Source organism: Podarcis melisellensis, assembly GCF_964234715.1.
Source record: "Podarcis melisellensis genome assembly, chromosome: 14".
NCBI classification, from domain to species: Eukaryota; Metazoa; Chordata; class Lepidosauria; order Squamata; family Lacertidae; genus Podarcis; species Podarcis melisellensis.
The window spans coordinates 45,705,934-45,719,669 of record NC_138546.1 but is presented as its reverse complement, the minus strand read 5'-3'; the positions used below and the strand labels follow the sequence as shown (position 1 = coordinate 45,719,669).

General features: G+C 50.2%; 1 protein-coding gene across 5 annotated transcripts in view; it reads left to right on the top strand.

Annotated features, from left to right (window-relative positions):
- Positions 1-13,440, top strand: part of PARP6 (poly(ADP-ribose) polymerase family member 6) — a 56,712-nt gene extending 43,272 nt beyond the window's left edge. For 2 of the 5 annotated variants that reach the window (XM_081887685.1, XM_081887683.1), the window contains exons 16-23: positions 2,839-2,887; positions 4,965-5,074; positions 6,454-6,526; positions 9,514-9,583; positions 10,593-10,672; positions 11,192-11,255; positions 12,618-12,702; positions 12,893-13,440. In XM_081887685.1, the coding sequence (XP_081743811.1) occupies positions 2,839-2,887; positions 4,965-5,074; positions 6,454-6,526; positions 9,514-9,583; positions 10,593-10,672; positions 11,192-11,255; positions 12,618-12,702; positions 12,893-12,995 (634 nt within the window). In that variant the 3' untranslated portion in view covers positions 12,996-13,440. Of the gene's footprint in view, positions 1-2,838; positions 2,888-4,961; positions 5,075-6,453; positions 6,527-9,513; positions 9,584-10,592; positions 10,673-11,191; positions 11,256-12,617; positions 12,703-12,892 lie in introns of those variants that run through there. The other 3 variants (XM_081887684.1, XM_081887682.1, XR_014162705.1) reach the window with 2 other exon arrangements.
- The last annotated feature ends 296 nt before the right edge of the window (positions 13,441-13,736 follow it).

The window sequence follows — 13,736 nt, the reverse complement described above, 5'->3', positions numbered from 1 at the left end:
TGATGGAGTTTCAACTCCACCCGGAACGTGCAAAGCTCCTTGGCCAGGGTAGGAGATACCTGATGCTTCCTGAAGACATCTGAAGGCAGCCCTGTTTAGGGAAGCTTTTAATGTTTGATGCATTCCTGTACAGTGGTACCTCGGGTTAAATACTTAATTCGTTCCGGAGGTCTGTTCTTAACCTGAAACTGTTCTTAACCTGAAGCACCACTTTAGCTAATGGGGCCACCGTGCCACCGGAGCACGATTTCTGTTCTCATCCTGAAGCAAAGTTCTTAACCTGAAGCACTATTTCTGGGTTAGCGGAGTCTGTAACCTGAAGCGTATATAACCTGAAGCATATTGTAATGGTTATACAGGTTGCTTGTGCGTAAGTTGCCGCCGCTCTGGCTAGGTTACCTGGTTAAACCCTTTCTGTCTGGACAGCCCTTCACTCCGTGGCTGTTTCAGTCGCTGGCAGAATCTGTCAGTGGGCGTTTCTTGAACCTCTTCCAGCAAAGAAGTTCTTTGACGCCAAGTCTCCGCCTACTCTCCCTGCGCAGAAGTCTTCTGCTCTCCCCGCTGGTCTCTGGTGAGGAGTCCTGGAGCCCCCTCGCCGATTCCCCCATCTGCCCCCCTTTACTCCTGGTGTTACGCTGATTTCCTTCCCCAGCCAATGAGCTGCCTCTCTCCCTGCTGGGCCCCTCTCCAGCATCGCTTTGGAGCCTTGCCTCCGTCTCTAGCTCCGATGGCAGTTCCCTGACACATATGTGCCACTGTACATAGCACTATATTTTAATATTTTGTTGGAAGCCACCCAGAGTGGCTGGGGTATAAATAATAATAATAATAATAATAATAATAATAATAATAATAATAATAATAATTCCTGCCCTTTCCCCCACCAGTGGCAGATCATGGGGTCTCAAGTTTCAGTGGTGCCCTGCGTGACAACAAAATTCGGTGCCCCCTTCCCGCCCCTTGCCTCCCAGTCTACAGCATAGTTGTAGCTCCCCTGTGGCGCCCTCTCGGCTTGGCACCCAGTGTGACCGAACTGGTCATGCTCCGCTAAAACCACCTCTGCCGCCACAACCATGCTGGGTCGCAACAACTGCCCCCGGGAAGACAGGAGCAGGAAGGGGGATTGTTGTGCAGATATTGCCCAGTGCCAGGGGAAAGAAGAACAGCACATGCTACAGTGAGTGACTGGAGCATAGGCAAGAGCTATTGCTCATTGGCTGGGTCCCAGGTTCAATCCCTGGCACCCCCAGGGAGGGCTAGGAGGGTCCCTTGCCTGGAACACTGGAGAGCTGCTGCCAGACCGTGTAGACAGTATTGAGCTAGATGGACCCAATGGTCTGGCAGGGCATAAGGCTGATTCATTGCTTCCTGGTAGATTGTCATCCCCAGTGGCTATGAGATCCAAAGCAAGCCTATTGTTTTTAACCACACCCCATTAAAACTTGGCTTTCCGAAATCCCTCCCCACAATTTTGAAATTCTAAAAAAGCAATTCCTGTAATTACAATTTTTCAAAAAGTAAATAAAAAAGGGTCAGAACTGAAATGGAACACGTGCAGAATTACAATAGCAAAAAATGTTTGCACAATTTAAATAATAACAATATCACCGTATTTTTCGCTCTACAAGACGCACCAGACTATAAGACGCACCTAGTTTTTGGAGGAGGAAAACAAGAAAAAAAAAATTTTGAATCTCAGAAGCCAGAACAGCAAGAGGGATCGCTGCGCAGTGAAAGCAGCAATCCCTCTTGCTGTTCTGGCTTATGGGATAGCTGCGCAGCCTGCATTCGCTCCATAAGACGCACACACATTTCCCCTTACTTTTTAGGAGGGAAAAAGTGAGTCTTATAGAGCAAAAAATACGGTTATTTATTTATTTATTTATTTCCTGACTGCCCACCCATCTGGCTGGGTTTCCCCAGCCACTTTGGGCAACTTCCAACAAAATATTTAAAATACAATAAAACAACAGACATTAAAAATTTCCCTAAACAGGGCTGCCTTCAGATGTCTTCCAAATGTCAGATACAGTGGTGCCTTGCAAGACGAAAAGAATCCATTCTGCGAGTCTCTTCGTCTTGCGGTTTTTTCGTCTTGCGAAGCAAGCCCATTAGCGGTTTAGCGGATTAGCACTATTAGCAGCTTAGCGGGCTTAGCGAATCAGCTGATAAGCGGCTTAGCGGATCAGCTGTTAAGCGGCTTAGCGGCTTAGCGGCTTGGGAAAAAGGGGGGGAGGAAAAAACCCTGCAGGAACTCGCAAGACATTTTCGTCTTGTGAAGCAAGCCCATAGGAAATTCGTCTAGCGGGTTTTCCGTCTTGCGAGGCATTCGTCTAGCGGGTCACCACTGTAGTTGTTTATTTCTTAGACATCTGATGGGAGGGCATTCCACAGGGCGGGCGCCACTGCCTTGCGTTCTGTTTCAAAAGGGATAGAAGTGCAGGAATGGATAGCGAGTGGAGAATAGACTTTGGTCCCCAACGGCTGTGTGATCCTAAGCAAGATTGCTTGGAGTTACAGCTCAGAAAATCTTGACCTCTGGGGTCCGGAGGGATGCAAAGTGGTTCCCTAATCTCCGTCCTGAGATCGCCTAGTTCTAAAGGGTTTCACAGCAACAGATCACGTTGCTGCCTTCTTGGGAGGTCTTTCTGCCTAACTGCCACCACACCATGCGCCTCCCCAGATGTGGATGTGCTGATAGGTTGCTCCACTGGAGCGCATGGCATGAAGCTGCACCAGTGGCAAGGGCTGCAATCTTCTCTTCTGGCCTTCAGATTGACCAATGGCAGAGTGAGCATGCTTTTGTCAGCATACTAACAGGTTCTATGTCCTCCCTAGGATAATCTCCAGCAACAGGTCTCACATTGTCAAGCTACCTCTCAGCAGGGTAAGTGAACACTCCTGCGTTCAGCCATCCCATCCACAAGGTGTGACATTGTGGGGAGGGGCCATAGCTCAGGAGCAGTTACAAGACTTGCCATATTTTTTGCTCCACAAGACGCACCTTTTTCTTCCTAAAAAGTAAGGGGAAATCGTAATAAAGGAGGCTGCCTGGGAGGGGGAGGTAAAGACAGCAAACTTGCAAGGAGAGGAGACAGGAAGACTAAATCAATGAGGAGAGAAATTAGAAGGAAAGGAGGAGCAAAAAACCTCTCCAGCTAAGGAAAAGACACTAAGGCAAACAAGAGGGAAGGGAGTGTTGAAAGGAAGCAGCTGATCAGTGGGATCGGGAGAGAGATAAGGGATGCAATTCAGGAGGCTACCTGGGAGGGGGGAGGTAAAAGCCCATGGATCCTCAGGATTTTTACATTGGGTCACCCCAAATTCACCATTAGATCACATAGCATGTCCATGGTTACAGCCTGCACCCAAAAAAAAAAAAAAAATCACACATCCACTGTTGCCTGGGGCTGCAATGGTGCAAAATGTGGTTACAAAGCACGGATCCACATGGATCCTCAGGATTTTTGCATTGGGCTACCCCAAACTCACTGTCAAATCACATGTCTGTGGCCACAGCATGAACCACAAAAATCATACATCCACTGTTTCCTTCAGAATATTTGTTTTCTTGTTTTCCTCCTCTAAAAACTAGGTGCGTCATGGTCAGGTGCATCTTATAGAGTGAAAAATACAATAATCTCTAGGATAGCTCAGTTGGGTTGCCAATAACGCCAAGGTTGCCAGTTTGATCCCTGTATGGAACAGCTGCATATTTTTGGGTTGACCAGGTGATTCTCAGTGTCCCTTTCCGACTTGGCTCCCCTCACCAGGGAAGGAGGGTGTTGAGCGACTTCTCTCTCCCCTCAACTCCCACCCAGTCCAGTAACTCCCCCCTTCAAAGGGGCTGAGGGGGCAACTGCTCCTGTGCTAACTGACTGGGCGCCTCAGCCTCTTCCGTCTCTTTGGGATGACAGTTTTGAGCGGGAGAAGCGCTGTCTCAGCTCTCATGGTCACTGCCACAGTCGCCGGCCATGCTCTCTCTCTCCCCCCCCCCGGTTTTATGTAAGTGCAAAGTGGGGAGGGCAGAATGAGAGAGACACAAAATGAATCAGTGGGCCAGGTCCGCCTTGCGAGTCTCTTCTGGCTCTGCTTCACCCGTTATAATTCTTCCCGCCTACCACTCCCCAGTTCTGTTCTGTCCCCACCCTGAGCCTAACTGGCAGCTGGTGCTGTTATGGGCCCTTGCTTAGATGCACAAACCCAGCTCCCATTCCTTCTGCCTCACGGTTGGCTAGTGGAGTCCGCCTTCTGCTGTCCCAGCCGTGGGGGCTGCGGAAGTGATTTCTGAGGTGCAGCTCAGCTGCTTCAAGATCTCAGGCAAGTGAAGAGCGGAAATGTTGTGCCCCTAAGAATTTTGTGCCCGGGGGAACTGGCCCTGTGCAGTGGCAAAGCTGCATGCTCCGCTACCGGGGGCAGAGAGCAGGCAGGGGCGTGGCTGGCACCCCCAGGAGCATGGCACACATCCCGGGGGTGTGGCACACCCCCCATGAGGGCATGGTGCACCGCCCGCAGGGGTGTGGCGGGCGTTCTGGGGGCATGGCGCACCACCTGTGGGGGTGTGGCGCCTGGTGTGTGGGTTGTGTGTGATGGCACCCTACCAGAATAGTGGTGCTGGGGGCGGTCCGCTCCCTCCGCATCCCTCTTCCTCTGCCAGTGCCCCGTGCCGCCATCTACCCACGATATGCCACTGCCTGGGTGCCCTGTGTAAATTAGCAGACAGTCAGGGTGTGAAGGCAAGCTTTCTAAGTTATGGGGCATTTTAAAATGAAAATAATAATAGGGAAAGGCAGGCAGTTGGTTCTGGAGGGGGAGGAATAAACTTCCTTGCATGATGGCCCTCTCTCTCTCTCTCTCTCTCTCTCTCTCTCTCTCTCTCTCTCTCTCTCCCCCCCCTTCTACTTTTGTTCCTTCTCCTGGCTGCCCCTCTCCGTTTCCTGTGGGTCTGTTTCCCTTGGTAGCAGCTGAAATTTATGCACACCTCTCACCAGTTCCTCCTCCTGAGCAGCCCCCCCGCCAAGGAAGCCCGCTTCCGAACAGCCAAGAAGCTCTATGGCAGCACTTTTGCCTTCCAGTAAGTTTGGACACCCCACTGTTTTGTTTTGTTTTATTTCCCCCGGCTAAAAGCTTGTCGTTCCTTGAAATAGCGTTTCTTGGCCTTTGTCCTGCTTCTCTTCAAATCACTGCTGGAACTTTTAAAAATAATATATGCTGAAAGGGACTTATAAGCAGAAAGTGTAAAAATAAGTTGCAGTGTAGCATGTTCGTGGCTGGCTGGCCCTATTTCGGGATACTCTGTTCCTTCCCCACCCCCAGATTCCCATTTTCTCTCTCCAGATACTCAGCATTCGGTGGCCACTGCCCAAGCCTCATCTTTGGGGTGGGGTGGTTGGGTTCGCCCTTTGCTTCGGCCATAAGAAATTTTAGTATCAAGTTCGAGGTTCCCCATGACTTGCGGATATTTCCCTCTTGCACATGAATGCATAAAGATTCATCCCAAGAGAACAAGTCTGCTATTGGCCTTTGTCAACCTGCTGTCTTCCAGATGTTGATAGTCCACAACTTCCATCAGCCTCAGCCAACATGGCCAATAGTCAGGGACAAGAGTTGTTGTTAAAATCACCTGGGGGACATCAAGTTAGGGAAGGTGGGTCTCTGGGATTATATTGAAAATCCACCCTTTTCTTCAACAAGGGACTCTAGGTTGTCCTTGGGGTCCTTAGATGGTCTCTCATCCAGGTACTTACCAGCCCCAGGCCTCCTTAGCTGCACAATGTTCTTCCAGGCAATGTCTATAACTGCTGCCCATTGCACCTGTTCTGAAAGGCACCCTGTGACTTCATTCTGCTGCTTTCCAGCATGAAATTTGCTGGGGGTTTGCACGAGTGCAATTGCACAGACTCCTCATTTTGGAAGGGAAAGTGAAAATATTACAGATTTGAAGAGGATAAAGTGTGTTCAAAGTTTGAGGGCTGTCTCCAGCATTCTCCCTCCCTAGCGCAAGGGTTTCCCTGTCCACTTGTGGAAACCTGTTGTCACACAGACTATTGTACAACAGAGTTACCAGAGACCTATTTATGCATTCCCTTAGGCAACAGTGTTCATCTGAATCAAAACATTTTGCCAGTGGAACAAGGATTCCGCTCAGTGGCTTTTAACTTAGCGCTGTGCGGAACTAACCCTAAGCACCTTGAATAAAATAGCAAACTCATTTATTGCTTGCATAGCTGAGTTTCTATCCCACCCCCCAGCTCCAAATTTGAATAGTTTTTTTTAAAAAATAAAGATACGGTCTGAATATAAAGGTGTCCAGAGACAGGGGACATTCCTGTGGATGCACAAGCTCTAGGAAACGGAATAATGTGCCACCATTTTAAATCTTTTTTTATTGTGTGTGTTGGCCTGGGATAAGGCCAAGTGCTGGCGAGCTGAACCATTTCTCTCCCCCCGCAGTGGCTCTCACATTGAGAACTGGCACTCCATTTTGCGCAACGGGCTGGTCAATGCATCCTACACCAAACTGCAGGTAAGCGACTTCCACAGACCCCTGCTATTCCCCATAGCTAGAACATCCCCAAGCAGTGGAGCCACCCCAGCAACCTTCATCATCCCTCAACCAGCCCCCACCTGCCCGGTTTTTTCCTTACAATCTGTCCCGGAGGTGGCCATGACAGCGAGCTTCCTCCTCCTTTGCCTCAGTGTCCCCCCCTTCTACAACTCTGCGAGGAGGAGGAGGGGGACAAAACTAGGATTAGCTGGCTCCTCCTGCCATTGGCTCTGGCTCCACCTCCTCTTGGGCAGGTCCGGCCCACCCAGGAGGCAGGCTGAGGCAACCGCCTCGGGCAGCAGAACCAAAGAGGCAGCACCCCTGCAGGCGTCCCACCCTGCTGCCTCTGCCACTGAAATCTAGCAAGAGTTCATGCTCTCCATGAGATCTTGCGAGGGCTCTGCTAGTTCTCATGTGATCTCACATGACCCAGAGGACAGGGGCTTTGGCGGCCGGGCTGGGCCTTCCCATTTCACTTCTGGCGGCGAAACGAGATGGGCTGCCCATGTCCAAAGGGCACAAACTGCCACTTGGTCGGCCTGGGGGACATAGGGCACCTTGGGTACAGTCCTCCCTCCCTGTACTACTCAGGCAGATCCCAAGACTCTGAACCACGCAGTGGGGTTAGTTGGGCAGTGCATGGTTGCAACAGGCTGCCATCCTGCCATATTTGCACTGCTGTGGGCCGTGGGAACAAGCAACAGCACGGCGTCTCTGAAGGCCAGAATTGCTTCTTTGAGGAATCAGCTGTTAAATAGTGGGAAAGATGGACGAAGGACACAGCTCTGTTAGATTCACAGCTCTTTATTACAGCAGTTAGAACTGCTCCTGGAGTCAGACTTACTGCAGCCTCGCTGGCTGTTTTATATAATACTAAGTAACTTGTAACAGTAACAGCTTCCAACTAGCTAACCAATCAGTGAGCGACAGTTCTCAATCCTTCATTTGCATACTGGTGGCCCTGAGTGAGAACTGCAGCTAATCTTAATACATAACACCAGCCATCCAACACTGGCCAGCAACTCTGCATCTCTCCAAGAACCAGCCCACGCCCCACAACTTCTGCATTTCTTTGTCAGTATTTGTATACTGCTTTTCAGCTGCAAAGCAATTTGTGATAACAGAGCCTGGCCTTTAACAGTTTTTTTCTATCCTGCCTTTCCTCCAGTCAGCTCAAGGTGGCATACATGAGCCCTCTGGCCACCCCTACCCTACAGGTCCTCACAACAGCCCTGTGAGATAGGTTAGGCTGAGAGAGAACGATTGGCTCAAAAGTCACCCAGCGACCTTTTGGGCTACGTGGAGATTTGAACCCAGCTCTCTGCAGTCCTAGTCCAACACTCTAATATCAGAAATGTTTAAGTGGGTGATGTTGCTGCCATAATAATATAGATCTGGAAATACCAGGTGCTATCTGTAAGGTTAAAACAATGGTATCACACGGCTCCTCTGTCCTGGGAGGTGGTGCCACCAAATTCGGGGGGGGGGGGGAGGGCAGGGCCAAGCATCTGTTTTGTGTGCGAAAGGATGCAGGGTCAATCCCTGGCCTCCCCAGGTAGGGCTGGGAATGTCAGCCATTGGAAGCCCTGGAGAGCCACTGCTGGTCAGTGCAGTTAGTATTGAGGTAGATGCACAGGAAACTGGTCCAGGAGGGCAAATGGGGCACTGCCCCACCAACTGTCCCAGTTAGCCCCTACCTGCCAGCTGCCCTATTACCAGTCTAGGAAGTGGCACTGCTGGGTGGTTTGTCTCAGTGTGGCCCTTGTCAAACTCAGCCGGGAGGAGAAGACTACTTGGCTCTGCCTGTCATTGGTTCTAGCTCCCCCTGCTGTTGCCCTCCTGCCTTACACCTGCCGTGAGTCATCGCTGGCTAGATAGACCAATGGTCTGACTTGATGTTAAGCAGCTCCCAGTGCTCCTATGTGCTGGCAGGGGGCTATCAGGTGCTCCTGCTCCTGCCTCCTGCTCCCCTCAGCAGATGGCCCTAATAGATCCCCATCTCAGCTGGAGTCAAGGGCTGTACCCCTGTTCTGGTCCTCTCTGTTTTGAAAGCAAAATATACCTTCTTCTGCTTAAGGAAACACCAGTCTTCTGTGGTTAGGATTGTACGCACATCCGTGATTAGTAGGTGGCTCTAAATGGAGCTAGGGACACGGGTGGTGCTGTGGGTTAAACCACAGAGCCTAGGACTTGCTGATCAGAAGGTCAGCGGTTCGAATCCCCGCAACGGGGTGAGCTCCCGTTGCTCGGTCCCAACTCCTGCCAACCTAGCAGTTTGAATGCACATCAAAGTGCAAGTAGATAAATAGGTACCGCTCTGGTGGGAAGGTAAACGGCATTTCTGTGTGCTGCTCTGGTTTGTCAGAAGCGGCTTAGTCATGCTGGCCACATGACCCGGAAGCTGTACACCAGCTCCCTCGACCAATAAAGTGAGATGAGCGCCGCAACCCCAGAGTCGGTCACGACTGGACCTGATGGTCAGGGGTCCCTTTACCTTTACTGAATTGAGCTGCCTGGCAAAGAGAGCCCACCCCACCCTCCGCTTCAATGAACAATGTGTGTCACTTATTTCCAAAAGTGTGAAGCCAGCCCTACTGCAGGGTGATGGTCCGTGGCACCTCTGCTGTCTGCTCCCAAATCCTACCCTGGTGGCACAGTTGAATACCTCTGCCATCCGAGGTAGGCTGAATACCAGTGGATGGTGATCTCCAGTGGGGACACTTGCTGTTGCACTGAGGTCCTGTTGGGGAATGTGCTTGGCCACTATGAGAACAGGATGTTGGGCCACGTGGACCTTTGGCCTGATCCAGCAGATTCTTTGTACATCCTTACGGGAAAGCCAAATGTTCAGGAAGGACAGACAGACCCCAGGGTTTGCTGATGCTCGCACCGTGCTGTGCCCCCTTCCCTGGCCTGCACTTTCCCCCCAAAATTATTTTTGGCTCACATTGGTGTTTTCCTGCAAGCTGCATGGAGCAGCCTATGGCAAAGGCATCTATTTGAGCCCCATCTCCAGTATTTCCTTTGGATATTCAGGTAAGCGGCTCTCTTTGTCCCCTTCCATCTGTCAGTGCACCCCTTCGTCCTGCAGACATGCTTGCCGTGCATCCAAGAGCCGCTCCCCCCACCCCCGCTGTGTGTGTTTCTCCATCCACATGCTGGGCTCCTGGGGAGATTAAAATTCTCAGGGTGATGGTCGTGGTGGTGGTGGTGGTGAGATTGGCTGCCTATGTGTGTTGCCTGGCTGTGGACGCACGTAGCCTTGCAGGCATTGTCTTGAGATTCAGCTAGGCCCAACCGCTGCCTGGAGCTGGGATTGTTATAGAGTAGACCTTGATGGTGATCTCCCTAGTTTCTCCTTTGGGCACCCAAACTCAGTGGAAGGCAGAAGCCCTTGATGTGCCTTCATCACAGCACTGATGGGCTGCAAGTAGGCCTGATATTCTCTCTGTCCCCAGGAATGATTTCCTTCCATTGCTTGGGAGGTGCGGACCATATGAATAGGTGGCTTCTCTGGTGCTTATCGTGTCAGACAAGTTTGGTGTTTTTGTATCGTGTGCATGAGAAGGAAAGTGATAAGACTTAAGTAGCACATCTTCATTTCTTCCATCTCAGGTAGAAGGCAGGGCAACCTTTATCTGTGTTCTCCCTTACCTAGTGGATGATGTGAGCTTCTGTTGAAGAGACGGGCTGATGAGCTTGCTACTTGAGCTGGGACTGTAGCTCAGTGGTAGATCCTTATGCCGTAGTTCCTGGGTTCAGTTCCCAGACTCCCCAGTTAAAGGACGTTGGGAAGCTGTGCAGATGAAGACTCCTGGAGAGCTTCTCCCAATCAGCATAGACCGCACTGGATAAGGGCTGAATGTCTGTCTTCTCATTGCTACATCTTTGGAGATCATGGGCCATTGTTTGTGTCTCTGGGCTCATTTGCACCATCCTCCCTGCACAGACTGCACCAGCAACTGGCAGAATTCCTCGCTCATGCAAGCAGCCGGTCCTGGTACCCTGTGTGTTGCTGTTCTTACTCTCTTTATTGTCAATGCAGGGATGGGGAAAGGCCAACATAGGATGCCCTCCAAGGATGAGCTGGTGCAGAGGTATAACCGAATGAACACCATCCCCCAGGTATTCTGCACAAAACTCTAAGCTTTCTTTATTTCAGCAATACGCTTTGAAGCAGGGGAAAGAGTAACCACCTGAACGAATATTGCGAACCACTGGTGGTACAGACGCAGGAGTTTGGGAACCCCTGCTCTAGTCCATGGAGTCCTCCAGGCCTCTTTGTTCGGACACTGGGACTCTCCCTAGGCCACAAGTCTTTTCATAAGCCCTGTCCCCTCCTTGAGTGCTATGGCCTGACTGAAATAGGTCATTGAACTCTTGCTTGTCTGGGAGGGTGAAGAGAGAAATGGCCTGTGTGTTTGTGTGTGTAGAAACCTCTGACTTTTTCATGACTGGAATGTCATCTGTTGTAAGGTGGAAGTCATATCCATTTGCTCTGCCCACTTTGGCAACTGTCTCCACTCACGATAGGGGTATGTGGCTCCTGGAAGGCTGCCCTGAGAGAATGTGGTGACCCTAGGCTTTCAAAAGCTTCCCCACCTCTGGTCTGTGTAACTCTAGATCTCTCTGGTTTGCTTGCAGACTCGATCCATCCAGTCCAGGTTCTTGCAGAGTCGCAATCTGAATTGCATCGCACTTTGTGAAGGTGAGCAACGGGGCAAGAGAGGCACGTCAGCCAATGTCTCTCCCTCTCTTGGAGCTCCTTTCTCTCCACATCTGTCCTGACTCCTGCCTGAGCCCAAATGCAGGCTACCATGCCCATACAAATGCCAATTTAAGGAATGTGTGCTGGGGAAACCTGAAACTCATCTTGCCTGGTCACACCAAAGGTCCAGCAGACTGTCTCCAACAGCAGCCAGTTCCATGCCCTTAGAACAGCATTTCCCAATGTGGTTCTCTGCAGTTGTTCTGGACTTCAACTCCCATTGGCCCCATGCGAGCTTGCCCAATAGTCAGGGGTGATAGGAGCTGGAGTCCAGCAACATCTGGACAGCACAAGGTTCTTCGTTCCTGCTCTACAAATGAGGAACATTTTGTGTGTGTGAAAAGCGTCAGAAGTGATATAGCAAGCAGGAACAAAGGATGACAATGTATGGGATAAGAATCAGACTCATTGGTGTCTTTTTCCCCCCTCCTGGGAATGACAATATTCTGTTAGTATGAATTGCTAGAGTTGTTCAGGGTCTAGCCTGTCTCTATTGCACATCTATGTGAACGTACATCAGATGAAGGGAACCTTTGCCTTCAAAATGTTGCTGTAAAACAACACCCATCAGCCTCAGCAAGAATGACCCATGGTGAGGGATGATGGGAGTTGCAGTTTGGCAACATTGGGGGTCGTGGTGCGGAGAAGGCTCTTCACACCAGATGTACATGAACCTTAAGGCCCCATGGAAGGAAGGAATATTAAAAGCAGGACAAAATAGAAAAAATTGACTCCAACATTTTTTATTCAGAATCATCCTTCTCTGAGGTTGGAGACTACATGTTTATAATTTTCAGGGCTAATAGCTGTTGATATTGCCATCCTCCATTGGTTTTGTTTTTTTTAATCCAGGGATGAAGAACCCTGTGGCCCTCCAAATGTTGTTGGATTCCAACTCCCATTATCCCCAGCCATCATGGGCAAGAGTCAGGGATGATGGGATTTGGAGTCCAGCAATATCTGGAGAGCCATGGGTACCCCATCTCTTGAAGGAACCTAATCTGGTACTCATTACCAGTGAATTCCATCAGTGAAATTATGCATTTTCCTTTGGTTTATCCTGAAGCCTTTGACAATCTGTTTCATTGGATGGTCCTCCATTCTACTATGTCACAAACAAGAGGATTGAAGCTACTCACTGCCCTTCCGCCCTGTCCATAACTGCATAAGTGGGTCAGTCGGAGGCAAGATCCAGAGTTTCTGGTGCCAAAGTACCTGATCGTCCTGGTTAGTGGGTGATATTGGCAGGCCTTGTGTGTTGTGTTCTGATTATGAGAAGACCAATGCCTTTCTCATTTGCAGTGATCACGTCAAAGGATCTCCAGAAGCACGGCAACATCTGGGTGTGTCCAGTGTCGGACCACGTCTGCACCCGCTTTTTCTTTGTGTGAGTGGTCACATTTCCTGGGTAGGGAAAGGGAAACTGTTCTATTTTGCAGAATAGGGAGATGGCAATGCCAGCGCTGTAGCCTTGGGCAGTGCCACCTTACCCACTGGGATTGGCAATAGGCCTGCACCATCTTGAAAGGTATGGTGGAAGAAGGCAATTTCTGAAGCAGTTTCTGTCTCCCTCACAGGTATGAAGACGGCCAGGTTGGAGATGCCAACATCAATACTCAGGACCCCAAAATCCAAAAGGAGATAATGCGTGTGATTGGCACTCAGGTCTATACAAATTGAGGGGGTGGAGGACCCTGTTCCTTCAGCTTGTGCCAATGTTGCCCCTGCCCCTCCATGGGTAGAAGGGAGCCAGAGGTCAGAGGCTGCCAACGAAGTGATGATAACCCTGGCTGGCTGGAGACCTGGATCCACAGGAGGGGGCAAAGGGGCAACCAGCGTCATTTCTGGGCAGCAGAGGCCCCCGGAGCGCCTCTGGAAGGGTGGAAGCCTGCACCTAGAATATACAGAGAGACTCTCCAATGGGGGAACTTGGACCAAATCCCAAGGACAGTTGGGGTGGCTGACTTTGCGCTCCCACGTTTACAGTGACAACATTTTTAACAATGAAAACAAGCAAAAAACAAACAAACAAACAAGAAGAGACAGAGAGAATGGAAGAGAGTGAGAGAGCGCAAATGGTTTTAGCTTGTTAAAATTCTCTTTAAAAAAAGAAGCTCTGATTGCACCTGCACAGACTCTGTGTGTGTGTATATGTGTGTTTGCAGGCACTTGTGTGTGTGTGTGCCCAGCAGATGTGCCATTTCCTTTATTTCCTTTTGCCCATGAGGTCAGACCTGTGACCTCGACATGACCTGTTTGTTGTGTGGTCATCCTGATGGGTTTGCCCCAAACTTATACACAGGTTAGATGGTGCCCCATCTTTAAACTGAATATTCATTCTACTTCCTTCGCAGGAAGGCTGTAAGACAACATGAAGCATTCATCCTGATTTGCTTGCAGCCTGATCCTACAACTTCCCAC